Raw genomic sequence first — 27609 nt, 5'->3', positions numbered from 1 at the left:
GAGCAACTCATTTACTTAAGAATATTTTTAGATCTGTGCTGAATGAAGCAGTCAGACCCAATTTATGAACAGAAGCAATAATATTATAATAAAATTGTTTTAAAAAGTTCTTGAGGATCTTATATCCATATAAATAATTCATTTTATTAGGAGTAGAGCTTTACTGAATATATTGTCTAAAAGTCGAGTGACGCGTCTTTTTGATTTTTGTATATCTTTAGTTAGACAAATGGATTTTCGTAAATTTCTATTGTATACGTTTTAAATGTTTAGCGCTGCGGTGCTACCTCGCATAGTCGTAATGGGTACGGAGGAGGTGCGTCATAATACCGAGGCTCCCTCCTCGTTTTCACCTGCGTTGTGAAAGATAAGATAGCGTCTGTTAATTACACGTGACCGCCAGGCACCTATAGAAAATTCGTATTTATCTCCATTTTTAAATATAGATGTATCGTGTGTTACAACAGTAAGTATAATTTACTGTCAAGGAATAAAACTGTCTATCGTAGTAAATAGCTAGTTCAAAACATTTTAAATAAAGACATTTATTTATTCTAACAGTATCTTTGGCTGTTATCGTTTGAAACAGACGTAATACAAAAAAAACTTCTTGACGCACTTAAATTAACATTAACTTACAATTAAACACGAGCGGCTTGAGTAAGTATAATTTACATGAAATATTTAACAAATTTTTAATGATCATTAAAAAGTAATTTATTAAGGGGATTAACAACGTTGTTTTTAAGAAATGTTCAAATTTTATTTATACCTTATTGTCGAAAATTATGATAATATATAATATGATAGCACAACCTCTGGATATTGCCTCAGGCATCTTATTTCAATATTAATTTGACTTTTTTCAATTGAATTTTTTTAACATAATGCTTTGGAATAGACGCCTAAATAAGGACCGGATAGCAATAGTAACTTTATGCCGCTGTTGTCACTCGCCAATTACAATTTTCCACAAGTTGACGCAATAATTTGCTTTGCGTATCGCATGAGAAGGAATAATTTTAGAAGTAGAGTGGTACTCTATTCTATATAAAATAAGACTATTGTGAGAATTAAACAGCTGGCTGGTTCACACGGATCGATATTATAGAATACTTGTATATGGTTTAAAATGTTGTAAGTGCTGTTAGCTAAGGCACTTACAGCTTTATCGATGGAGTTCCCAACACGTATTGGTTCACGCATTTATCAAAAAAAAAAAAAAAAATCCACCAGATTACATGCCGCCAACTGCAGATGTAGCAAGCACACTAGCAGTGTAAAGTTAAATATAACTAAAGGAGACGTCGAGTTCTGCCCGGCGATAGAAGGGAAAAGATGGATCCGCCCTTCTATCGCTCTCAATGGAAACGCTTGTATTGTGAAAGTTACATGGCTATTTATACACCCGCGTAAAAAAAGAATCAACTACTAATGACAAGAAGATATGAAAGCCGAATTCGATCCGTTAGGGGACCAGCAGTTATTAAATCGAATAAGCCGCAAATTGCAAGAAATTCAGTTCGCAAGTAGAACTCGTTCTCTCTACAGATGAGGCTGAGTAAAAAAAACTGTGACGAAGGTACTTTTGAGAACATTAAGTACCTTCTTCACAGTATAGTTCCTAGGAATGGGCCTTACAAAAAAGCAGTGTGAGCTAGAGCGGTGTTGAAACGATACTTCTAGTAACAGGCACCGTCACATCCTGTTTACCGATGAAAAAAAATGATATTGAACAATCTTTAAATCGCCAAAATAAAAGAATATACACTATCAGTTCTGCGTACAGTACAGTACCGAGTTCAGGAAAGTCATCAGTGATAGTGTGGATGAGACCCCTACTCTCTGTGAAAAAGGGGTTAAAACCGGTGCCAAAGTTTATTAAGACACGGTTAGGAAAGGTATTGTGAAAGACGTTTCTCATCCACTTTCACACAGATTAAAAGCATGTGCAAAAATGGACGCGAATATTTTAGATCAATTATGACCTTTTATAGGAAAAAAGGTTAACTTGTTAACTTTTAATTATATTGGAGATTATACTTTTGTATTTAAGGACCGAAAAAGTTTATGATGATTTTGAAGTGCAAAAGTGATGAACAAAAACAAAACAGATGTACATAAGTAAAAAAAACATGTTTATAATGCCTTTCTTCAGGCACCATAAAAAAAATCCTAACTTTTTTGTAAAGGGTGTACAATACAATTCTCTCTATTAAACTTCTATCTACATTATAAAACCAAAACTCGTATTATATGTATACGTATACCTATAAAAATCGTATTATAGCATAAATAATTTTTAAGCGATAATAAAGTGTAGGAACAAATTGTTCTGTTATTATAGATCATAAAAAAACTGGCATGAATTTGTTTCAGGTAAGATGAGTCGGCTATATTCGAATATTGATGCGCGCTGTTAGCTGTTTTGGCTTTTACAGCTTCATCGGACTCAGGGCTCGCGGATCCGAAATCCGTAAGCTAATAAAATAATACCTAAAAAAAAAAGTTTGGAACAGTCGTAGATTTAAATTCAAGAATGCCATTATAGGAGAGGCCAATTTGTTTGCTTGCAAAAATGTTTATTCATCGATAGTTGGGGCCTTTTTGTTTAAGGGTACATGATATTTCTCTTAGTACTTAAATTGATTGTACGTGGTTCTCAGAGTTGTCATCATTAAAGTTAATAAATGCAAGAATGAACGCTACGCCGTATGAACAAGTTCTAAGCGGAGATATTGAGAAATGGTAAGCTATATATTCTTAAAATTCCTAAAATCATTTATGATGAGTAGTTAACGTGTATTTTGTAATCCAGGCGTCAATGGTGACAACAGCCGAGAATCTGCATATATAACCTAAAATACATTCTTCCCATCTAAAACCGAATAATTAGTTATTTCTCTTCATTCTAAACAAATCAGTTTAGTAAGTTTCGATACATAACGTCAATGACATGATGAATGATAAGAGTGTCAAATGTTCATATTAACGTTACGTATTCACTAAGCTGTTTATACTTAGTCATTATAATCATAATTAACTACATACTTTAATAATTGCCAGTTGGTATCATCTTGTTATACTTACGGCTGCTATTCATTCATTTCATTGTCTAGGTATTTTGTTTAATTAAAAATGTGTCTATTAAATAACTTTTCTAAATTGCATATAGTTATTTTTTTAATTTTTACCATAGTTCAATGTTATCAAAGGTAAGCTAAACTGTTTTAAATCAGTGTCTAAGCCAAAACAACAGCCATGTATTGATTGTTAATAATCATTGTCATTTGAATTTTTACGTGCTATTTTTTTCAATTGATATTGTTTCAACTAAAATTAAAAAAATGTAAAATTGTTTCTTTTGTAGCAATATTACACCACCGGAAACGCAATATTTGTTTGATTTTACAAAATTTGATGATGTCGACAATTGGCAAGAGCAATCGGATACAGTACGGGATGTTGGGATGTCGAAAGCCGTCCTTGCTTTACACCAAAACACTGCATACAGACGAGCCATATTTTTCGCATTGTTAAATCCACAGATGAATGGCGCTGGGTTTGCGGGCATAAGAGCCAAAAAGACTTATAACCTAACAGGGTATACAAAACTGCAGATCAAATGCAGGGCACAAGGACAGTACAATGGTTTTAAAGTAGTTTTGAGACACAAAGGGTTGAATGATGAACCTAATTATTCATTTGAGCAATATTTCCAGGTCAGTATTTCTTTAGACTTTTTTATATTAATATAGTGATAAACCTAGTAGCGTTTTTATATAGTAGTAACAGTCTTAATCACATTGGCAATTCAGAACTAAAACTTTATATACATTGGCCACCTTTACTAGATCAAATACGTGATCTACTTAAATTAGACGATCTCATACCGGTAAACGCAATAATGTAAAATAATTCAAGCCCCACGAAAAAGTAAATATTTTAAATTTCGTTTAAAAAATATGACATGTACTAAACATAAATCTTTTGTTATTTTTGTCTGTGATTACAATGACCTCTTCAGATATAAAGTTTGTGTGAAGTTTTGAACAAAGTCGTTTGACCTCGTGTCAAGCAAGTGAACGATTTTTGATACCTAATCAGTGTAATTGGAATTTTACTAATATATTTTTAAAGTCGGGGGTATCCTATCTCTGTTTTACATTACGTTACTTTTTTCAGGCTCCAAAAGAAGAGTTTTCTATCCGTGATTTGCCTTTTTCTGAATTTAAAGCATACTATAGAGGAAAAAGACATAACAATAGCGAACCTTTGGACATTTCTCAAATAACTAGTATTGGCCTCCAAATGTATGGAGGGGTATATCAACCGATCAAGCAAAAAGGACCAGCTACATTAGAAATTGATTGGATAAGAGCTGTATGAATTGTTAATTAGGTTTCGTATTTCAACACTTTTTATGAAAGTAATATTAAGTGAAAACTGTTAATATAAGAAAGCAAACAAGATACGGTGTATATTTTATTACCTAGATTTATGAACACCTTAAATAAAAAATTATAAGATAAACAAATTTTTGTTTCGGTCTCATTATTTACTTTTTATCTCTGCCGTGTTGGTAAAAGTAGTGTGAGTGCAGTCATTGCATCAGGGAACAGGGAATGGTAGTTTACAAGAGGGACATATGCAGCTGTAATAACTCTTCCTGCAAACCAACGGCCATGTAAGGAATTGACGGACGCTACTGCTGTAGCTATTGTTGGACATTTGCAGTAAACATTTCCTTGTGGTGATGCTTTATCCACATAAACATGTAACACCCCACCATGTTTATTGCATTCACTTATAACATCGTCTCTGATTTCTATATCCCAACTAGGATTTGTTTCTCTGGAAACAAAAACACTGGATTTAAAGCACATATAAAATGGAAAAAACATTTACAACTGTTCAAGCAAAATCTATATCATGTGTTTTTTTTCTTATTTGTTGTAAGTTTTGTAATTTAGATAAAACCATATTCACTTAAGCAAAATACATAGATTGTTTAATTAATAACTGAATTTTGTGTTTATGCTTTTGGGCCTTGATAACTAAATGAGTTTAAATGGCATGCATAATGAAATACGTGTGAACACTTACGTGGCAGGATCAAACATGTTATTAAGCATAAAACATTGTGTTGCAATAGGGGGTGCCACTTGAGGTTGTGGTGCTACTAAATTTGATCCAGTTCCCATTAACACTGATGCTGCAGCAGGAGGTATCTAAAAAAATTTTTTTTGGTTGGTAGTTGAATCTTCAAATGTGCAGTTAGACTGCAAAAAAAAGTGTATCTAGCAAAATCGAAATATGTTGCTAACACTTTTTAAGTGTGTTTGCTTAATGGAATAACTTCAACCCAATAATATCTAATATATGCAAGTCTTCAATACTATTGCATTTTTGTACAGTAAAAATCCCAATATCCTACAAGTCTTATATTTTCTTTGTGCTATATTTTAATAATGGGTAAAATAATATCTTTTATGATTTTTAGTATTTTCATTTTGTCTACCACATATAAATTTGGAGTGTGAAAGGCCTTGTGGCGATATTATGCGATACAATTGGTCATGTAATTTGTTTATGTAGTTCTATTGTGTGTGAAATAATTACATTAAATACATACTTGTAATCCTGTGCCTTCTGCAAGCTTAAACATTAATTGTAGACGGCCTGTCGCCCCCAAGTCTACACCAGCTCGGTCCAGTTCATCTGCATCAAAGCGAGTACTAGATCCACCATCTGTACGTTCAGTAACATTTCCAACTTTCATTGGCCGTCCAGCTATTTCAAAACCATTTAATTGTTCCATTGCTTTTTTAGCATCTGCGGCATGGTGAAACTGTAATAAAAATATATTACTTGTTAGTTTTGAATGAACAATACATTTTACCAATACAATAGTGTGAGTAGCACATTGAAACAAGCTTAATAATATTTTTAAAATAAATCATTTTGCAAATTATTTACATTTGTTTTGACCATTTAAAAACCTGGGTTAAAAATTTTAGGTAGGTCCATAATAAAAGCTTGGTAAATTAAATAAAGTGTGCTTACCGTTAAGAATCCATAACCTTTACTCTTACCAGTTTCAGGATCTGTCATAAGTTGAATATGGTCAATCTTGCCAAATGGTTCAAAAATTCCGCGTAACATGTCTTCTGTAATATTAAAATGCAATGAGCCGACATAGAGTCTAGTTGGTCCATTACTTGTCTTTGGAGCTAAATTGGGCAAAGTATTTCCTACTCTGTTTTTTTCTGCCTGTGTGTGCTGTACTATAATAGGAACACCAAGTAATTTTTGTCCAGTCAAACCCAAAGCCTGTAACATAGATTAAATGTAGTTTGTTAGAATACATCAATATAAAGTAAAAATTAATAGCACATTCACAAATTAATGTTCCATTATTATGAATTATGTGGTAATACAATACTTGAAGTTTTTTTTTATTTGCATAGCAATTTAGTTATTCTTTATGTGATTTAAGTTGTATTAAATTAAGAATTTATTAAAATGCATCAACATACCAATGGAACTGACTCAGCATCTTTAAATTCTATATATGCTATGCCCTTAAATCTCCTGGTCTTGTTACATGTTATAAGTCTTACATCTCTGACTTTACCAACAGAGGAAAAGAATTCTTCTAAATCTTTTGCTCTAATACGTTGAGATAGTTGCATACAAAAAACAGTTCGTAAATCTCTTTCTTCTGGTGGTAAATCTTCTAATTTAGGCTCAACTCCTCTTGATTTTGAGCGATATTCTTGTTTTGGTTCATTTTCGCGACTTCGCTCTCGCCGAGGATGTCTGTCCCGGCTCCGATCTCTTTCCTTACTGCGTTCTTTATCATCGCCACGCCTCTTTTCTCTATCCCTTTCTCTTTCCTTATCTTTGTCACGATCTTTTTCTTTATGACTTCGATCACCCCTATCTCTTTCACGGTCCTTGCGATCTCGATCCTTTTCCCGATCCCTCTCCTTCTCCCTATTTTTTCTGTCATCCCTGTCTCTTGAGCGACGGGAATCCCTTTCGCGTGACTTTCTTCGCTCACGAGATCTGCTGCGTCTAAATCAAAATAAGCAATAAATTTATTTACACAATCTGCAAGTACATACATGAAAGAATGAGTATACAAAGATAGGGCTATATTTGCTTGCTGGGTTTTATTTTGTATGATAGTAAAGATTTATTATAATTGAGTCATAATATATAATACACATAATGACAAATTATATGTACATTACACAAAAGCAGTCTCTTAAGCCACTACTGCTTTTTTTCATTAATACAGTTATGGTCCTAATCCTTGAAAGGTTACTACCTCTTTAATTTGTAACTTAAATTTTTAGTAAATAGTAAATGGGAGTAAGCAATAAACACAAATAATAATGAGCATTTTTTTATGTAGCAGTAAATAACTCTTTAATAATAAATTAAAAAAATCATTGTAGTAGAATATGCACACTTTAAAATTAGGAAAAAGTTAAAATATGTATACATGTATTGTAAACAGAAATGGCAATTTGTTGCTAGATATTCACTGAATGTACATGAGTCATGGTAAATGCCAACTTAAAGTAAAACTTTGATTACTTTCACAAGACAGTCAATATTTGAAATTAACATGTGTAAGCTTTTTAAAATCCTAACATTAAATAGGAAATAGTTACCTTCGACTGCTATCCTTTTCTCTGTCTCTGTGCTTATCAGAATGCTTCTCCGATCGATGCTTTGAGGTGGATGTATTATCCTGTCACACAAAGCACAAGGTAGAAGCAGCGCCACAGCAACACACGCCGAGTGAATAAATAAAAATTACATTAGTTACTTTATATTAATAATACAAAAGCATCTGTGAAATTTAATTACTAAGAAACTGTTCTCAGTAATGAAACAACACAGATGTTATTTACTTTGACCTAGACATATTGCGGAGAGCAACCTTCTTATTTTGATTTATCTGGTGTGTCGTTGTAGTTCTCTATTCCCTGGTCACTTACCGTTCAATTAACCATTGACTAAGGATGTACACAGCTCTAACATCACACAGGGATACTTCTGCAAAAGATTTATGACCCATAAGAGTGTGGTCTTCCTTAAAACATTGTCTTTATTACAATTTGTTTTAACTAGCATATTACAAAAATGATTTTTAAGTATAACAGGAAATGGAAAATAAAAAATTATAGTAGTGGATACCTCTTTTTGGTTCAGGTCGATGAAGTATGCTGGACAATTACCACAAAGTTCTATAAATATAAGAAATGATTCTCAGATGTAATTTTGTTTTACAGTACTTACAAAAAATTCAAAGATGCTAAAAATTTAAAATACAATATAAATAATTGTTATCAAGATAACTTTAGAATTTCATGAACATCTTTGAATAAATTTTCATTACTGAGCAGGAATATTCAAGAGATTTCGTCTATTGTTATTTTAAAGGATTTAAGTTTGTATTCATAAATTTTATATTGATAGTATAATTGTAAGTTACTATTTTAAACATAATATTTTAGAGCTATTTGATATGATAAAAATGATCTACTAGACAACATATTTAAGATTTTGGTAAATAGAATAATGACAATGTGAACTAATTTTTTTAATGTAAGTAACATCAATTACGAATATTACTGATATAGTTGTCAAAAATGTGGAGAATTGTTGAATGTCCAAGTCTATAGTAAAACTTTAATTTAAATGAAATACAAAACTTAAATCAAATATGAGGAAAATTCAAAATATAATATCTTAATTACTTTGAACTCACCGATTTGTTATAGGGCGCTTCAAGCATAGCCTCTACATCCAAATCTTCTGCCATTCTGTGAACAAAAAAAATTTTGTTTTGCGAAAGGTAAATGACAAATAATTTAAAATTAATTGATTGTAGGTAATAAAGTATAAGCAATGTGGAAGTTTTAAGTACTTCTTTTATTATATCAACCTTTTAATTAAGAACACAAAATGGCGTTCAATTTTCTTCCATTTTGGATAACATTATCTTTTATAGATTCTTTGTCTTTATCCTACCTTGAGAATATAATATATCTTTTCTGACCTGTAGTCACTGCGACGTATTATTTAGATTCTAAAATGTGATCGGCCGTAACTAAAATTTCAAAATTTGTAAGAAACACCACAGAACATTACTATCGACGTCTATAATATGTATTGCATTTAGATTGTTTCTAAATCCAATATTGCCATAACTCAAAATTGATATTAGTTTAAAATATAGTCGAAACTCCTTTTGAGATATTTAAATTGATGCATCTTTTTCAAAACGACTAGCTTTTTAATATTAGAACCTGAAATAATAAGCATTCTATAGTTTCTTTTAAAATAACTTGTTGAGTTAAATGTTACAAAATATGATAAACATTGTCTATTTCTATTACTGCACATAAATTTCCACAAATATTTTATTTAATGCTGACTTTATAATTAAATCTGAAAACATGAACAAAAATCCATGTATTTATTCTAATTACTTTTTTGTTCCTTACAAATTTCTTTGTAGTTAAGTGATTCAAGACAAAAATTATATGAGTAAATATTATTAATTATAAAAAAAAACATTCGTTATGTTAGAAACACAAAAAATAATAAAAATTCTAAGTATACGCATTAAGAGTAAGAATCATTTTCACATATATTTTAAATGTGTTTACTGACTTTAAAATTAATTGCTTTAAAATCAGCTAATTTATTTTAATTATATTTTCAGAGTATGAATCATGTAAGTATTTTAAAATATATGTATCTACTTTGTGTCGTATTTTTTATCTACTTTTCGTAGTTGCTATTCTGTTTGTGGTGAATGACATGTGAAGGTTTTTGTTTTATTTTATTAAATTCTTATGATTGCTTACATTAACATTAAGAATTTAATATGACGACTGCAGCCAGACCAACATTTGATCCAGCTCGTGGTGGACAAGGCCGGGGTGAAAAAGATTTAAGTGCCATATCTCGGCAATATTCTAGTAGAGATCTTCCAGGACATACGAAGTTGAAATATAGGCAAGTAGTATAGTATGAAATTCCAACGCGGTATTATTTATTTGTGAATTTTATTGAAAACAGATTGTAATGTTATTTACTTTTTATGTATATACACATGATGTGAAGGTATTCGATTGATAGTAATTTAAACCCATCTATGATTATCCATATCTTGTTTATATTTATTGTTAGAAAATGATTTTAAGACATTTTGATTAGATTGTAACAAATAAAAAAATTATTGATTGAGGCAAAATTTTTAAATGGTCTATACTGTTATGTTTATGATTTTTATTCTTAAAAGAATAAGAATTGATAATTAGTGACTTAAATCATATTGATTTTTTAAAATTTGTTTATGCTATTTTTTTATAGAGAACAAGGACAAGGAACAACAGAAGAATTACGAGCTAGGGATTTTCGTAAAGAATTAGAAGAAAGAGAAAAAGAAACTAAAGGACCCTCAGTAAGAAGGCCAAATGAACCTCCAGCAAAAAGATTAAAAATTGACCAAGTGCCTGCAGCTAGTTTAGATGCAGACGATCCTTTGGAAGGTGATTCTACAGATTCTGGTGATTCCGATGATGATACTGCAGCTTTATTAGCAGAATTAAATAAAATAAAAAAGGAACGAGCTGTAGAACAGGCAAAGAAGGCATGTGAAATAATAAACTTATATGTTACAGGTCTTTGAAAAAATAAATATTAATGTTTGTATAATTTTTATAGGAAGCTGAGAAAAAACAAGAAGAAGAAAGAATACGCATGGAAAACATACTTTCGGGGAATCCTTTATTAAATTATTCTGCCGCAGGACAAAAAAATGACCTTAAGGTAATTAAAAGGAAATACATCTTCAAAATGTTATTAATTACATATTAAATAATTATTTTAAAAATTAAAAATTGTCAATATTATTTTTGTTTGTAGGTAAAAAGGAGATGGGATGATGATGTGGTATTTAAAAATTGTGCTCGGTCAGAACCAGAGAAAAAGTTAAATACATTTATCAATGACTCTCTAAGATCTGAGTTTCATAAAAAGTTTATGGAGAAATATGTAAAGTAGAAATCAATCACTTCTGTTATTTTATAAGAAAAAAAGCAGATGAAATTTTTTTTTAATTTGTTGGTTTCCATTTTTATCCAATGTTTCTCTCCTATGTGCTGCAAACATTATTACTGACTGCAAATAAAATATTCAAATATGCAAATTTGTAATAAATTCGTAAAGATTCTAGTGTGTCTTTTAATTCTGTAATTCTATTTCTATAACTAACTTTAACTTATTGTGTCTGTTTAGATTTAATTTATTTACTCTAAAATAAGATAAACCATCTGGTATTTGTAAAAACATATCAACATAAACAAAAATTATTAAGTCACATGTACATTCACAATCTTGAAAATTTGCAGACCATGCAATTGTTAGATTTTTATAGTTACTAATTGGCTTTGAATTATGTCTTAGTAGTTATATTGTCAATATTGTGTTGAAAAACGGTACCTTTCGTTTTTAAATTCTGGAGGATTTAAAAGGTAAGCTATATCTTATGTCTTGTACCAATTAATGATTTGAAATACAAATAAATGTGCGGTTTCTGTTTATAGATGCTTATGCTTCTTCTTTCAAACTGTAGAAAGAATTTAACTTCTATAATTTATAATTGGAATATTAAAGCAATTTTAACAAATTCGACTAAGGACTAAATCCAACATGTTCATGTAACACTCTCAGTTCTGAACCTGCCAAAAATTTATCTGGTGAGATTTCATATATCATATGAACAGCCATTTTTTGTGTAAGGCCATACAGATATTATGTGTAGATGCATACATCAATGAGGCTGAAGAATAGGTGTGTTCACATATTAATATTTGTTAAGTTAAAATAATAATAGGTATAAAGCTTTTGAATTGCTTGTAGTGAAAATATTTCTTTTATCATGTAATTCCCCATGAGTAATTTTTATTAACAATTTAAAAACGAGTTAGTTTCTTGATACAATGGAATCTGTTCGAAGTAGTCCACTGGCAAAAGTAAAGTTCCTCCTACTGCAAGGTATAGGACTCAAAGATCTCTACGGGCGATGGCAGTGTGGTATCACTCTTATTACTCAGAAAACTTGTTTTGGAGCCATGGGATCCTACATTAATTATACACAAAATAAGAAATATATAACATTGTATCCCGGGAATCGAACCCGCAATCGTAAATCTCAGTCGTCTACGGCTGAGCTTCCACTGCACTAAAGTAAGGGACGCGAATAGTCCTAAATCCATAAGCAGTAACACATGTATAAAATTCTATTTTTATATGAGGAACATTGTAGTAGTAAGTTAAAGATAACAATTAACGATTTTTATGGCATTAGTACAACCAAAGATTTTTTACGTTATGTTTCCGCTGAAATACTTTCGCATATCCGTAACACGAAAATAAAACAAGATCAACTTATTTATCGTATAAGTATTGTATTTGCTTAGAAAGAAAATTGTAAACTGGTGAATAATCCAGATATGCTAGATTTATCACTATTATGCATAATTAATGTAAAGTGCGCCTTTTCGGATATTATGTACCACTTGTACTGGCTGAAATTTTCATTACCTTTCATTTTGGTCGCAAGATTAGGCTACGGGAACGTTTTTTAGGTGGCCATGAGAAAGTTAAAAAACCTTTTATAAATTGGTAGAAAAAGCCGAAATATGCAATGCACCTAAAATATTATTAATAACCACGCTATGATAAAGGAATCTCCATTTTGATGTATTGCACTATACGATCTCCATTTTGATATATGCACATAACTGACCTTTATACCACTTAAACTATTTTTTCGAACTTTTCGTGGCGTTCTCGGCCACGTGGGAGCGTGTGTACTGCTCTGGAGCGCGGCGCGGACTCTAGGAATCTCCATTTAGTGCTGGATGGACTAAAAAACGAGATGACGAAAGTATAAGACCTTTCGACTTCCTACGGTAAATAGGGTTTCAGACTTGGATGTTTACTATGGTTAACTATGCACCTACTACTACCTTTGATGCGCCGTGAAACCCATGATAGTCGTGAAGGGTTGGAAATACTACGCATTGTGACAATGACCCTGCTTTCACATTAGATCTTATTGATGATTATCGTTCTCTATCGTGCGAAGGAGGTACGCTTAATGATATACCCGGAACACTCCCACACCTTGAGTACTGTTAGCCAGGGCAGTAACTAGGTAAATTCAATGCGTAAGTACTTGATCCTATGCTTGTGCGGCCAGCCCTTCTTAACACTTTTTGATTTTACGAGGTCAAGCTCTGATCAGATCGCCCAAATTACCATTACGAATAGATAACTTGTACTACCTAACTGGTAATTTTTGGATGAATATTCACAATATAGATTAACTTATTTTATTACGGTATCGATTAATATATCGATAACACTCCGTAACAAATTACTGTATTGCGAAATAGGTTTTTAGGCATTTGGCATAATTTGAAATTGGGTAAGTTACGTAGCAAAAGTTATCACATAATGTTAATAAGAGAAAACTTAGAATTAATACTATAAGAGATTAACGACTAACTCAATTTAATTAAAAATATTTTTTGAATCTTAAAATTATTTTTGATCAAACATGAAAATATTTTAAATATTTTACAAAAATAAGGAATTACATATAATGAAATATACATTATTTATTATGTAAATTATATGTGTTGAGAAAATAGAATGAACTCTGAGAAAGCAGTTAATCGTTTATAATTAAGTCAATAAATTCCCTCCTTGGTTAAGACAGTCAATTTTAATTACATGAAATGGTCATATACAATAATACTTTTCCTCTTTGTTATTAGTACATTGACATTATGTAGTTATGGTAATAAAATAATCAGTATCTTCCCTCGCCCACGTATGTTACAGTACGGTTATTAAAATGAATAAAGTGTGTGACGCAGTGAACATGATAAATCTATGGTGTCTCAATGTCAAAATAGTGCATTAAAATATTGTTAATTGGCGAAAAAAAGATAAACATTAGGTTCATGTCGGTTCATTGCAATGTAAACTAATTGTGTATTGTTTTTGCATATTATAAACGGGACGTATATCTAGTTTCACATTTGCTGATTCCAGGAAAGCTAATTTTATTCCTTTGTGCACTCGATACATGTCATTATTATAATCAAAGTTGTGTAAATGTGCTCCACACACTTGCTGGCGCTTCAATGTTTACATTTATGAGACGTGTGGCGTGGGAGGGGAAGCAGCGAAGAGTGCGGCGAATGCCGGCCTACCTTGAGTGGGCAGGTTCAGTGGCTGTGGACAGTCTCGTGCGATTTCGTTGTCGACGCGATCGTTAACGATTTATTCATTAGTTAGTAGAGTTCGTCGTGTGCGTACGTTGTTGTGTATATGTTGACTGTGACCATGTCTGACCCTAAGACACCGGGGCGGTGTGTAATTTTATGTTTGTTTATTGTGACGTCTGATGCAGTGCTTTCTGGTTTATACATTGATAATGGCTTAGATCAAACAGTTATTCACCATTCAATGACACAACACGAAAGACTTTTAGTTGAACATGAAATTTTAGATCTTTTAGGTCTTGGTGAGAGACCGCGCCGCACAAGCACACCGCCTTTAGATCGTTCCGCACCTAGTTTTCTTTTGGATGTTTATAAGCAATTGGCGGAAGAGCATGAGCAAGCTCGTCCGACCCGAAGCTCCGAAATGGCTTTGAGTGGTGAAGAACAGCATGCTATTGATGAGAGTGATCTTATAATGACATTCCAAAGCAAAAGTGAGTACTGTACACATGAACGATATCAATATAAAGTCTGTGTTCAATTACACATCTGATAACTTAAAATGAATTAAAAGCTTATATTTTTACTATTAAATAGAACTTTTAGTGCAGATACAAGATTCATGGAGATAAAATTATTCTTATTTCAAAGTACCTTCGAGATTTTTATAAAACTGTAAGAAAAATAAAACTTATTTTTTTATTATATCTATTTAATACATATAGAAGTTATTTTCTTAAATTTATTTTCCAACACACTCAGAACGTTTTCAAATCATGACTATCAGAAGGAGACTGATAATTTATAGTACAATCACTAATAATATAATTCTTATACAACAAATATTATAAAAGACCAAAAAAAAATCATATTTAAGAGTATTTCTTGAGATTTTTATTATATTTTAACTAAAATTAGTAAATTTAATGTCTTAGTTTTATTGTCGTATTAGTAAAACTCGTTTTCTGCATTTTGTGCGAGTAGCGAGCTCAGGTAGAATGACTCATTATAGAGTGTAAGCGAAGGACCACCGGGTCGCATACCAAAGAGATGGTATTGCAGGCGACCGCTCGTATTATTATTACCTAGCTAATCAGATATTAAAAAAATTATGTTCACATCGTATTTTGTTAAATTGTAGGTTTCTTCTTTTACGACGAATTCGAAATTGAAAATGTATTGCAAATCACTTAATTTTGATTCGAATTTCAATATTGTATGTATATAATACGTAAAGAAATAAACAATCTTGAAGTACTAAAAAATATTTAATTAATGCGTTGTTAGCGAAGGACGAAATTTGCATTTAGTAAAAAATCACATAACTCATGTATATTATGAATATAATTTAAATAATACAGTAATTATTGCCGTTAACATTATTAATATTTTGCAATATGATATCTTTATCTAACACGTGCATTAGGGTATTAAGTTACATACATCTTTCTCGAAGCTAACAACGTACACCTGTTGTTTTTAAATTATTTAAGATTCTTACTTATTTTCTTAACAAATGACGCAAAATGGTTCAAATTTATTTATAAGAGCTGTAAAAAACATTTTAAACATTATATTAAAATTGTCTGTCATAGTATGAAACGTAAAAAAAATCCATTCAAGTCTAGGTAAAGCCTCTACCGTGTCATTCGATCAAAAAATTAAAGGATTCCTTTAAGTGCATATTTGATTTTTATTTCTGACTAACTATTATATAGAATTCGGTCTAATCAAAAGTTAAGCTTATTTGTAAACAATTTTGTTCTAAATCGAATTATATGTAGATATATATGAGCTTACCATCTGTGTACTGACTCATCACGATATCTCAGGAACCATAAGGCTTAGAGAGTGGAAATTTGGAAGGAACATTGCCAAGTAAATGTAAGCTAATAATGGATTTCACTAAATTACACCCCCATGGGGGCTGACAGAACCGAATTTTATTTAAATATAGCTCTTACAAGCCTATTAGTTTTATTGGCATGTTAAAAATTACCAAAAATGTATTTTATGAAATTCCACCCACGAAAGGCAGCGCGGGCCACACGAAGCGGCGTTAGACAGCTAGCATTATTATAAGGTTGTAAGCAATATTATTATATTAAGTTATTCCCGTTTAATAACAAACATTATTTATTACTTTGTAGAACATCATTTAGGTGCTTTGCGCCATGGACATGGCAGGCACGTGTGGTTTGAAGTATCAGGCGCACCCAATGACCCTTCTTCCCTTTTGACGGCCGAATTAAGGGTTCATCAAGCTCCTACGTATACGGATGACCCAACCAGTTTATATACAGTTGCCGCACACAAAGTTCTCAGCGTTGACAATTTTGGGTAACTGATAAAATCTATTTTTAATTTTTTTTTTGCTTTGTACCGTCCAGTTTTGAAATTAGATATGCCACGAATGATTATGATAGCGGCTGTGCTTTACTGAAGTTATTTGTTTGATCACAAATAGACAACTAGCGAGCTTATGTAATGTAATGTTATTCTATAATATTTTTCAAAAATACAAATATAAAGTACATAATATTTATTACCGATGTTTACATATTTAAAAAGTAGATAAAAAATGTGTATCATATATTCCACAGAGGATTACAAATGGAGCAAGTAGCAGCGGTAAACACAAGCGCAGGTGCTGAAGGTTGGTTGGAGCTGAACGTCACTACAGCGCTTTTAGCTTGGCTAACTGAACCCTCCGAAAACCGTGGATTCTTCATCACAATTCATCCCCATTCACAACCAGGTAACATGAATAACTATCATCATCAGCCGTAGGAGGACAAAGACATCCATAGGTCACTGCTGGTCAAAGGCGTCCCCCAAAGATTTTCAATAAGATTAGTTGGAAGCGGCTTGCATCCACCGTCTACCAACAATCTTGTAAAGATCCATTGTCCACCTACTGGAAGGACGTCTTTCGCTGCATTTGCCGGTTCGTTATATCCACGCCCGTAACATAAGAACCCAGCAGCAATCTGTATACATAAATATAATTTAATTTAATTGTTATGTTCACTATAGCTTCAAATTTTTTTTTGAGAATCAAAAAGATTCAGTAGACTAGTTGTCGTTGAATTAACTAAATTCATCGCATTTGAGATGCATAATGATGCAAAGTTTAAGGAATAGACGTATCTTCTATTAATCACACTTCTCTAGCAATGATATATCCCAATCTACCTTTGTAAAAAACTAAAACGTACCTGCTGTTTTAATATCATAATGTGACAATCTGTGTACATTTTCACAGTTTTGTAAAAAAAATTAGCCACTCCGGGGCTATGACTACACTGTTTGTTATGTAGTACTACTGTTTGTTTGGTTCGGTTTGGTTAGGTTTTACCAGATGCGGTGCGTTTGAAATTGTGAAAGAATATGTATGCAGTATTTACTACCTGTCCGGTCGCGATTCCTACCTAATCATTCTCTGGCGATGCATTCCATGGAAAGATGACTCTCTTCAATCTTTTAAAATAGAGAAGCAACTTTGTATTTAATTTAGAACTTTGTATTTAACCGTAATTTTCATATCAGCTGATTAACGCCCACTTCTAGGTATCGCCTTTCCTAAAAATGACCTACGATGACCGCCATTGCTCTGCCCATACCGGCTCGTGGTGGTCGCCAAATTAAAAAATAAATTGTATAGACTTATCAATAGCAGCACTGTCAAGTTTTCATAATTTACATTTTTTCGGGGATTATGACTTTTATATGAAGGTCACCAGAGGAAGCAATTTTTGACATTAACTTTGTTGTATAGTTAAGTTAAAATATATACGTACTTTTTTATGATTTATAATTGTATGTCTTGCAGAACGCCATGTTAAGCCGGAGGAAATAGGTTTGGAAGAAGCCCGAGGGTCTGGGGCTGATGGCAAACAGCCATTCATGGTGGCATTTTTCAAGAATGGGCCTAAACTTGGTGGGTGGGACGCTGGAGCAAGACGCAAACGCGAAGCACGAAGATGGCGCACTCATGGTTATTCTGATAACTATCTAAGGAATCCTTTGACTGGTATATAATATTAAAAAACCTATTTTAACTTTAATATTTTAAACGTTTACGTATTTTATATAGTATATGTAGGAATACTATTGTTATTAAGGTTGTAAAACAACTGAAGACGCTAGAAAAACTCTTGTAAGAGGGAATTGATGTGAATTATTATACTCCCCCATAGATTTGCAATCGGTCCTTTTGTAAATCTATGTGGGAAACCTATGTCCAGTAATTTACGCACTACGGCTGACATAATAATAATATATGCCGTCGTTCCAGTTATCGTAAACACTTTTTAAATAATAGAATGCGATTAGCATGAAATTACCAAATATTACCGATAACTGCTGTCCCTTGTTCTAAAAAAAAGCGTTATTTTTAATTTATGCGTTGCAAGTAGCGAGATGAAGAATAGTTTTATAAGATGTTAATATATTCCAGACACGTCTCACTGGACGACAAGAAGTTGTGAAATCCAGACATTATACGTCAGTTTTAAGGATTTAGAATGGCAAGTGAGTATAATGTTTGAAAAATGTTTTTTTATTGCGTAAGAACAATTTGTTAATTATTATTATATTAAATTATTTTTGTAGTAAATGTAGAATACGTTTTGTAAATGACTTCTTTAGATTTAAAACTACAAGTATACAATAATAAAACACTGAGTTCGAACAACATCGCCGCACTTATGGCGCTTATTTTATAAATATTCCACATATTATCATGTATTAGGTTCGAAGTGATAAATTGGAAAAGTATATGTATTGTATTGTAAAGTTTGAAATGTCACAAGTAAAATAATAAAAAAAAACATTTGGCTCACATAATATTTTAATCTGTTTAATATTTGTAAAATATACACATATGAAATATTTGTAATTAAAAATTACTTTATCGTTGTCTTTCTATGTTACAGGACTGGATTATTGCACCTGACGGCTATAGTGCGTACTATTGTAGCGGCGAATGCAACTTTCCATTGAATGCTCATAAAAATGCTACGAATCATGCCATTGTTCAAACCTTAGTGCATTTGTTAAATCCCACACAGGTAGATGAATTTTTTGGCAGTTAAACTAATTTAGACAAGAAATATGGTTCAATACGGCTAATTCAAATTACTTTTTTAGTAGCGAAAAATGTCACAGTGTGTTTTATTTAGACGATGTGATACTCACATTATTCCACTTTCGTATTTTATTAAACCTCTTTAAAAATAAGTCTTGAGAAAGCTCTTCATAAGACGATATAGATGACGATTTAGCATCGATAACTATAAGGTTTCTCCGTATTGCACTAATCAATTCTTGCTATATCTGTTTGAATAAATTTGGGATGTAAAGCAATTGTAATTTTTTTCGATTTAATGTCACGCACAAGATAGATTTGTCTCTTAAAATATTAACACCCGAGATGGCCTATTCCTTTATTTTTTTCATCGCAATAATCACCCCCCGTCAGCATTATCTCGCGAGCTATTTAAACGGGTAAAAGGCTTGATTTTTGATTAAAAAAAAAAAATGCTATGTCCAGCTGTATCGTCTTGGGGCTGAAGTGATGCTGATGACGATGTGCTATAATTATATACATAAAATAAGAAAATTCATAATTTGTTGAAGTAATATCATGTAAGTAATTTGAATATCATATTTTAGGTGCCGAAGCCTTCATGCGCGCCGATTAAACTGGCAACAATATCAGTGTTGTATTACACTGACGACTCCAATGTTATTCTGCGGAAATACAAGAATATGGTCGTTAAAACCTGTGGGTGTCATTAGTAATAATTCCAGTTTCCTTGCTACGGTGTTCCATACAAAGGTACAAGCATTATTAGATTAAGATTAATAAGTTGTTAAATTCGTCGCATTACTGAGAAAATAAGCTTCGATGAATAATTTATTATTGGAAATTATGTACTGATGATAAATTTAGTTATAATAAATGTTTGTGCCAATTTTTATAACAAGTCAATAAAATTCATTTATTTATGCTTTTCGATTTTAATTTACTGGAGTCCTTAAATTATTTACTGGGTAAATTAAAAAGCTATTTTTACGACGAATACTCAGTAGTTGTGTCGTTCTCATCCGTTAATTTATTATGTAATAATATTGCTATATAAAAAAGCCGCCAGATGTGAAAGTTCCCGCGAACGTCGTCACAACGCTCAACCTTTTGTTTGTCTCGCCCACTCGTCTCGCTCACTCGCACGGCGTGCACGATACGCGCTCTTGCTTGCTCTTGGCAGGTAGCCAAGACGCGCAGCACGTGCGCCCGCGGCCGTTGGAGTTCCAGGGAGTCGGATTTGAGCCATGGTTCGATGCGCAACCGCGCGTAGGCGAATTATTCATTTTCCGCGCACAAATTGTTTTAATAATTAAATAAACGTGTTTCCACATCACACTGGCGCCCAACCCGTGGCCTACACGCTAATTATCGCCGAAATCGCGTATTCAACCGTTCGCCATCTTAGCGTCGTAGAAGAATCCCATCGAAAATTTAACAATTGTGCGTTATCGGAGTGAATTTCGTCAGTGGTTTGCATCTGTTGTTTGCGATGCCGCGTCGCAAGGCTTCAGGCGTCCGTAACAACGTCGAGGATGAGGACTCGGACAGGTTCATGACCGAGGGGCAGCTATCGTCGTTCATGGCGGCGTTCGCCAAGGCTCAAGCGGAGTCAAACCGCCAGCTAATCGAGAGTCTTTTGCTGCGATCGCCGGCCTTCACCACAGGAGCGCCCTCGCCATCACCATCGCCATCGTCGTCATCGGCTCATCCGTCTCCGTCGGGAAACTTCGCCGGTTGCACGGCTCGTTTCAAATTAACACGAGAAAGTGTACAAAGCGATCAGCGAGCAGGGAGTGCGGGCTCGCGCGCGCGTGCAACGTGCAAGGCACGCGCCGCCGCCGCCGCCGCCGTCGCCGCCGTCGTCGCTGTACCTGCTGTGGTAAGCGCAGCGAATGCGCCGAATCGAGGTAAACGGTTTTGTGTTTATTGCAAGAAGAGTGGACATAATCGCGATGAGTGCTCAAGGCTTAGATCTAAAAGTGATCCGCATACAGTTTCGTGTTACGGTTGTGGTACGAAAGGTGTTATTCGTGCTAATTGTGTTAACTGTAATACAAAAAATACGGACACTAAGGATTCGTTCTTTGCATGCGATTTTATGTCAACAAATAGGCATTTATATTCCAAAACCGAGGCATCGCAATGTCAAGCCCATGTTTCTTTTGATTGTAATACTGTTTTTTTAAATTCTGTTTGTAATGTATATGATGTGCCTGATGCGCGGTCAGTGGATAACTCGCGTAACGAGCGCTTGCGTCCGGATGATTGTACCAAAGGCCGTCCAATTTTGGACATAGAGATTTTTGGCTATCGCGGTACCGGTCTATTAGACACGGCGGCTAAACGTAGCGTTGCCGGATCCACGCTGTACTCCTTGTTGCTTAAGTTAGGGCAGCCGATGCGTAGTAGCGTCATGACTGTAAAACTTGCTGACGGTGTAGTGCGTGACGTGACAGTCAGACTGGTGGACGTTGTGGTGATGCTCGCGGGCGCATCAATACCTATCACATTTATTATTTTTCCAGATGCAGTTAACAATGAAACATTGCTAGGCATTGATTTTATACGTAAAGCTGGTTTGGTTATTGATATTTTTAATGAAACGTGGTTCACAGCTAATCAACCTCAGGTCATTCACCCCTTGCGTTGTGAGAAATCACGTAACTTCATCGGGTGCGCCTCTGCCGACATGTTGCGTTCGGACGAGGGTATGATGCTGTCACCACCTGAAAGAGCAAGCCTCGCGCAGACATTGCAGGAGTACGAGGACATTTTCCGAGAAGGGGGAGGACCGACGTCGTTCGCTGAACACCGCATTGACACCGGCACCCACCCGCCGATCGCCGTCCCGCCGTACCGCCTGACGCCTGCGAAAAAAGAAGTTATGGAGGCTGAAATTAATAAGATGCTGACGGAGGGTGTCATCGAAGAGTGTGAGTCTCCGTGGGCAGCACCAGCGCTGTTGGTACCTAAAAAGGATGGGTCCTACAGATTTTGTGTGGATTATCGCAAATTGAATTCCATCACGAAGGTTGACTCCTATCCGCTTCCGGTGATCGACGATCTACTGCAGTATACTGGCAAAAGTTGTTTCATGAGCACCATCGACCTCAAGGCAGGTTACTGGCAGGTTGCTGTCAAGGAAGAGGATCGCGACAAAACCGCCTTCGTGTCACCATTTGGCGTTTTCAGATTCAGGCGTATGCCTTTTGGCTTGCGCAACGCTCCAGCGACGTTCCAGCGTCTGATTGACAGGTTTCGTTCAGGGTCTGCTTTAAAAGGCGTGACTATTTTAGGTTACATAGATGACCTCATCGTGATCTCTGAAAACTTTGCTCAGCATCTACGGGATCTTCGAGCTGTTTTCGATCGCCTTCGTGTCTTCAGCCTGTGCGCCAATCGAGCTAAATGCGTGTTTGCTAGAGAAAGTGTTAAGTATCTAGGTCACGTGATTTCGTCTCAAGGGCTATCGCCGGACCCTGACAAAATCAGCGCCATCGTCGATATGAACGAGCCAACGAATGTGAAGCACTTGAAATCCTTCTTACAGACGTGCTCGTGGTTCCGTAAGTTCGTGCCGAACTTCGCAAAGGTTGCGCAACCGTTGACTATGCTGACGAAGAAAGATCAGTCTTGGTTGTGGGGCGAAGCTCAAGTCGCTGCGTTCTTGGAACTTAAGAAATCACTTACCTCTCCTCCAATCCTCATCCAGCCAGATTATAGTCTTCCTTTTGTGCTTAGGACTGACTCGAGCAGCTATGCTTTAGGTGCAGCTCTCTTGCAGGGGGAGTCGCCGCGCGAGGAGCGTCCGATCGCGTACGCCAGCCGCCTTCTGACTTCGGCGGAACGAAACTACTCAACCACCGAGCGTGAAGCTCTTGCAGTTGTGTGGGCAGTCGAGAAGTTTCGCGGCTACATCGATGGTTATCCCGTGCGCGTCGCCAGCGACCACCAGCCCCTGAAGTGGTTACTAACCTTGAAGTCTCCTGCAGGTAGATTGGTCCGTTGGGCTATGAAGTTGCAGTCTTTCGATCTCCAAGTGGACTACACCCCAGGAAAGGCAAACGTCATCGCAGATTCGCTCAGTCGACCGCCATGCGTTGAGGAGGCTCGAGATGCTTGTGGCGTCTGTACGGTGGTGGTTGAAACGCCACGATGGGAGGCAACCGCTCTTCGTGAAGATCAGCTCGCAGATCCTGAAATCGCGAAGATTATCCTGGGCCTGGAGGGAAAGGAAGAAGTGGAGATTTGTAGGTGGACAGATAGAGGTTATCATATGTCAAAGGGGATACTTTACCGATATACGGAAGCAGAAACGGAAGAACCGCAGCTTGTTGTACCAGTCAACCGTCGGAAGGAAGTGATGGTTGAATGTCACGACGCTGCAACAGCTGGTCACGGTGGTGTTGATAGGACTTTGCATCGTATTACCCAGCGGTTCTATTTTCCTGGAATGCGTCGTTTTGTAGCGGAGTATCTCAAATCTTGTACTGAATGTCAGCGTTACAAGCCTTCGAATGAGAAGCCTTCAGGCTTGTTGCAGACTCCAGTACCCGCACAGCGCTTCGAAGTTGTAGCAGTAGATTTGTTCGGTCCACTTCCTAAGGGTCCCAAGGGTGAACGTTGGGTCCTTATTGTCGAAGACACCGCCAGTAAGTGGGTAGAGCTGTTTGCGCTTACTGAAGCTACTGCTGAAGCTTGTGCTAAGATCTTGATAGAGGAGGTTTTCCTTCGTTTTGGTGTTCCTAGGCGATTAATTTCTGACAATGGTGTCCAATTCGTCGCCGATGTTATGCAGAAAGCTATGTTTGTTTTGGGTGTTAAGCAGAATCTGGTGCCCCTGTATCATCCAGAAGCGAATCCTGTGGAGAGGAAGAACAGGGACCTTAAGGTGCAAATGGCTATCCTCGTGGAAAATCACCATCAAAAATGGCCTGAAGCTCTGCCATTTATTCGTTTCGCTTTAAACACATCGTTGACAAAAGCAACCCAACAGACTCCTGCATACCTGACTTTTGCTCGCGAACTTCGCTCACCAATTGCAGCTCAGACGGACTTGCGTGCAGTTGTCGAAGCGGAGAACTACGTGCCGCAAATCACACCTTATCTGCTAAGACTCGAAGATACTCTCCAGTCCAGCAAAGAAAGTATTGAACACCAACAAGACCTCCGCAAAGCTATTAAAGATAAAATTCGTAAAAGTGACAGTCTCGACGTCGGCGACCTCGTATTGATGAAAACGCACGTTCTCAGCAACTCTGCAAAAGGAGTCAGCGCTAAGTTCGTACCTAAACGAGACGGGCCTTACGTCGTTCAGAAGAAAGTTAGCCCAACTACGTACCTGTTAGCGTTTCCTGATAAGTCCGACATTACCATTGGGAAGTATCATGTCTCTGACTTAAGACGCTATCATTCGCGAGAGGGTGAATGCACTGAGATTCCTGAGCCTGTGGCTCCAAAACGTCCTCGCGGCCGACCGCGAAAGCTTGTGTCGGTTTGACCAGTTGTGAGGTCACTGGTCCTGGTCAAAAGGGGGAGTATGTAATAATATTGCTATATAAAAAAGCCGCCAGATGTGAAAGTTCCCGCGGACGTCGTCACAACGCTCAACCTTTTGTTTGTCTCGCCCACTCGTCTCGCTCACTCGCACGGCGTGCACGATACGCGCTCTTGCTTGTTCTTGGCAGGTAGCCAAGACGCGCAGCACGTGCGCCCGCGGCCGTTGGAGTTCCAGAGAGTCGGATTTGAGCCATGGTTCGATGCGCAACCGCGCGTAGGCGAATTATTCATTTTCCGCGCACAAATTGTTTTAATAATTAAATAAACGTTTTTCCACATCACAATTAAAAAATGCCAAAAAAACTGGTTATATACATACCATCGGTATTAAACTGATGTTTCTTCGTTTTTAAAATCCGAACCTAAAATAAATATTAATACCTAAAATATAATATGAAAAGAATTTCATTTACATAAAGAATAAATGTTCTTTTTCTAAAGCAGGCAGAATTTTTCTGCTGTGTCAACGTTAATCATTCTGGTATTAAACAACTGTTTTCAAATAATAAATTACCTGAATTTGTTGGAATTTTACAAGGACTGAGTTTGTTCGTAAGAACTTTAATCGAAGCCAATAGTATTTGTTTATCAATAAAAATATGTAACATGTACTGCAGGCGCGATATCGACATATGTAATAAAACCGAAAAGACAAAGCATGAAGTTTAATTTTTAAAACTAAATAAAGGAAAATAATTAAGAACCACATTAAGAATCTTTCATTTTAATTACTGTTATATTAATGACAACGTCATTAAAACACACACACACACGCACTCGCAAACGCACACGCACACGCAAATGCACACGCACACGCACACACCGACGTTGTCGATGACCTCAAGAAAGCGGGCATCCCCATCCTCGATGCTAAGCGCATGACAACTCTGCGCACCAAGCTTCCCATGGCACTCATTAAGGCAACTATAGAGCTTTCCTCCGAGGGAAAGAAAATCTTTGACCTCAAAGAGGTCTGCTCCCTGTCAGGGGTCTTCTTCGAGGCCCCTCACCGCAGAGGTATCGCCGGCCAGGGCCACAGATGCCAACTCTACGGCCACGCAGCTCGAAACTGCTTCTCCCGCCCTCGGTGCGTCAAGTGCTTAGGGGATCACGGGACTGCAGAATGTCCCCGTCCCGGTCACAGAGACACCACCTGCGTGTGTCCTCTGCAAAACCGAAGAATACCCCGCAAACTAAAACGGCTGCCTCAAGGGGCCTAAAAATCGCCGCGCAGGCCGCTTCCCGACCTGTCGCCCTTCCAAAGTCGCAGCCCGTTCGACCTCCTCCGCTCCCTCGGTGAAAGTTTCGAAGCGCTCTTCGAAACCTTTTCTCCCCCTCCGCTCCCAGCCACTTCAGCCTGGGCGAAGCCAATCTACCGGAGAGGCGAGTCCGCTACCCTACCCTCCGCTCCGTCGGTTGCTCACGAGCATCCGAAACCCTCTAAACCCCAAGCCGGGTTCCCTTCGCCTGCCGAGAAGTTCAAAACCCTCGAGCGCTACCTCGCCAATGTAGACCTCGACGAGGTCTGCATATTAGCGGCCAAACTCCACAAAGTCTCCGGTCCTTCGGAGCGCTTTTTCCTTGTATTGCGGAGCACTCGGCCCTTCTCACCGCCCTTAAAGCGGAGATTAAATATTCTCTGCTTCTCTGTCCCAACGTAAGGATATGCACCTCACATCGAGCCCCGGCGGTCTCGATGCACATGTCATGCACCACTCACTTACATATGACACGGCGGCCGCGTCCGCCTAACCCGCATTCAAGTGAGGGCGGTCCGGAGAGGCCCGTGTCTCTCCCGACCGCCGAATAGTCCTCGCTTCATCCTACATACACTACACCTCATCACTACACTATACACATACACAGTTATAGTTCCCGTGTGCGGACGTCTTCGTCGTAACTGGAGTACGATCCCCAGCGTAATTTTTTTATGTCCGTGGACCTTTGTTTCCACGGGCCCAATTTCGATGAAGTTGCACAAAGCCTGAATCGGTTAGTAGCATAACTTAAAATACATCACACTCATATGTACATATTTATATATATAAATATATATATATATATAAATATATATATATATATATAAATATATATATATATATATATATATATATATATAAAATATGTATATATTATATATTTCTATATAGCTATAATTAGACCCGTCCTCATATAAGCAAGCCCATGATTCGTTATATTATATATTTATGTTAACCGCGCATCATTACACACATACGAACTCGAGTGTCCAGACGACGCGACTTTTTTTCGAAGTAATAGTAGTGTTATGAGCCAAGCCGCATCCGACCAAGTTAAGGTAAGGTCCTCTCAGGCGCCCTTGTGTCGGAGTGCCGTCCTTGTGTGGATTTTATTGATGAGTAATAGCCCAAGCTAAGGGTCCTTTGTGGGGATTTTTATGATGATTTGATTTCATGGAACGTCCGCTGAAGCTGCCTCTCAATTCGGTAAAGTGTGATATGTATGTAATACGATGTAGGCTTTTCCAGAAGCTCCTGAGCTTCGTTACCTTAAAAGAGGTCTATAGGCTAGGCGCTATGACAACTCACACTCGCGAAATCTACAAATGCCATTTGAGTAGCATTCTGAGTCCGTTCTGTTGCAACAGGG

At 36.1% G+C, this 27609-nt stretch overlaps 4 protein-coding genes across 7 annotated transcripts; 3 read left to right on the top strand and 1 right to left on the bottom strand.

Moving 5' to 3' along the window:
• The first annotated feature begins 453 nt into the window (after positions 1–453).
• Positions 454–4536, top strand: LOC137921888 (complex I intermediate-associated protein 30, mitochondrial-like). 2 transcript variants are annotated; one of them, XM_068764673.1, is made up of 5 exons: positions 454–466; positions 2380–2476; positions 2667–2748; positions 3371–3722; positions 4186–4536. In XM_068764673.1, the coding sequence occupies exons 2-5, from the start codon at positions 2410–2412 to the stop codon at positions 4387–4389; spliced, it is 705 nt and encodes a 234-aa protein (XP_068620774.1). In that variant the 5' UTR covers positions 454–466; positions 2380–2409; the 3' UTR covers positions 4390–4536. The 2 variants fall into 2 exon arrangements, with proteins under 2 accessions (XP_068620774.1, XP_068620775.1); XM_068764674.1 differs by lacking the exons at positions 454–466; positions 2380–2476; positions 2667–2748 and adding an exon at positions 3025–3215 and having other exon boundaries at positions 4186–4533.
• Positions 4473–9197, bottom strand: Caper (RNA-binding protein 39-like protein Caper). Of its 3 annotated transcripts, none has more exons than XM_068764670.1 (8): positions 9052–9197; positions 8789–8843; positions 7686–7765; positions 6540–7080; positions 6067–6333; positions 5636–5851; positions 5107–5231; positions 4473–4854 (listed from the first exon to the last, which is right to left on the bottom strand). In XM_068764670.1, exons 2-8 carry the CDS (start codon positions 8840–8842, stop codon positions 4566–4568), a joined length of 1572 nt encoding a protein of 523 aa, XP_068620771.1. In that variant the 5' UTR covers position 8843; positions 9052–9197; the 3' UTR covers positions 4473–4565. The 3 variants fall into 3 exon arrangements, with proteins under 3 accessions (XP_068620771.1, XP_068620772.1, XP_068620773.1); XM_068764671.1 differs by having other exon boundaries at positions 9080–9197; XM_068764672.1 differs by lacking the exon at positions 9052–9197 and adding an exon at positions 8966–9020.
• A 634-nt stretch (positions 9198–9831) lies between these two features.
• c12.1 (spliceosome-associated protein CWC15) lies at positions 9832–11265 on the top strand. Its single transcript, XM_068765309.1, has 4 exons — positions 9832–10044; positions 10402–10681; positions 10756–10860; positions 10957–11265. Exons 1-4 carry the CDS (start codon positions 9914–9916, stop codon positions 11092–11094), a joined length of 654 nt encoding a protein of 217 aa, XP_068621410.1. The 5' UTR covers positions 9832–9913; the 3' UTR covers positions 11095–11265.
• Positions 11266–14042: 2777 nt separating this feature from the next.
• Positions 14043–20345, top strand: gbb (glass bottom boat). The gene is made up of 7 exons (XM_068765002.1): positions 14043–14824; positions 16481–16670; positions 16934–17088; positions 18163–18363; positions 18790–18863; positions 19268–19402; positions 20007–20345. The coding sequence occupies exons 1-7, from the start codon at positions 14437–14439 to the stop codon at positions 20130–20132; spliced, it is 1269 nt and encodes a 422-aa protein (XP_068621103.1). The 5' UTR covers positions 14043–14436; the 3' UTR covers positions 20133–20345.
• The last annotated feature ends 7264 nt before the right edge of the window (positions 20346–27609 follow it).

This window comes from Battus philenor, unplaced genomic scaffold (assembly GCF_028537555.1).
Source record: "Battus philenor isolate CCGP_79_NKW_IND1 unplaced genomic scaffold, ilBatPhil1.0.hap1 SCAF_2, whole genome shotgun sequence".
NCBI classification, from domain to species: domain Eukaryota; kingdom Metazoa; phylum Arthropoda; class Insecta; order Lepidoptera; family Papilionidae; genus Battus; species Battus philenor.
Note: the sequence above shows the minus strand (reverse complement) of the source record. Positions and strands in the feature narration are given on the sequence as shown.

Coding starts and splice junctions, on each gene's coding strand:
- Caper (XM_068764670.1), bottom strand. CDS start 8,842: ATGGCAGAAGATTTGGATGTAGAGGCTATGCTTGAAGCGCCCTATAAC. Junction 7,081..7,685: donor GAAAAGGATAGCAGTCGAAG/GTAACTATTTCC, acceptor ATTTTGATTTAG/ACGCAGCAGATCTCGTGAGC. Junction 5,232..5,635: donor CAGAAGGCACAGGATTACAA/GTATGTATTTAA, acceptor AAATTTTTTTAG/ATACCTCCTGCTGCAGCATC.
- gbb (XM_068765002.1), top strand. CDS start 14,437: ATGTTGACTGTGACCATGTCTGACCCTAAGACACCGGGGCGGTGTGTA. Junction 14,825..16,480: donor AATGACATTCCAAAGCAAAA/GTGAGTACTGTA, acceptor ATTACTTTGTAG/AACATCATTTAGGTGCTTTG. Junction 17,089..18,162: donor TCATCCCCATTCACAACCAG/GTAACATGAATA, acceptor TATGTCTTGCAG/AACGCCATGTTAAGCCGGAG.
- c12.1 (XM_068765309.1), top strand. CDS start 9,914: ATGACGACTGCAGCCAGACCAACATTTGATCCAGCTCGTGGTGGACAA. Junction 10,045..10,401: donor CATACGAAGTTGAAATATAG/GCAAGTAGTATA, acceptor ATTTTTTTATAG/AGAACAAGGACAAGGAACAA. Junction 10,861..10,956: donor GACAAAAAAATGACCTTAAG/GTAATTAAAAGG, acceptor TTTTGTTTGTAG/GTAAAAAGGAGATGGGATGA.
- LOC137921888 (XM_068764673.1), top strand. CDS start 2,410: ATGCGCGCTGTTAGCTGTTTTGGCTTTTACAGCTTCATCGGACTCAGG. Junction 2,477..2,666: donor GGCTCGCGGATCCGAAATCC/GTAAGCTAATAA, acceptor CGTGGTTCTCAG/AGTTGTCATCATTAAAGTTA. Junction 3,723..4,185: donor CATTTGAGCAATATTTCCAG/GTCAGTATTTCT, acceptor TACTTTTTTCAG/GCTCCAAAAGAAGAGTTTTC.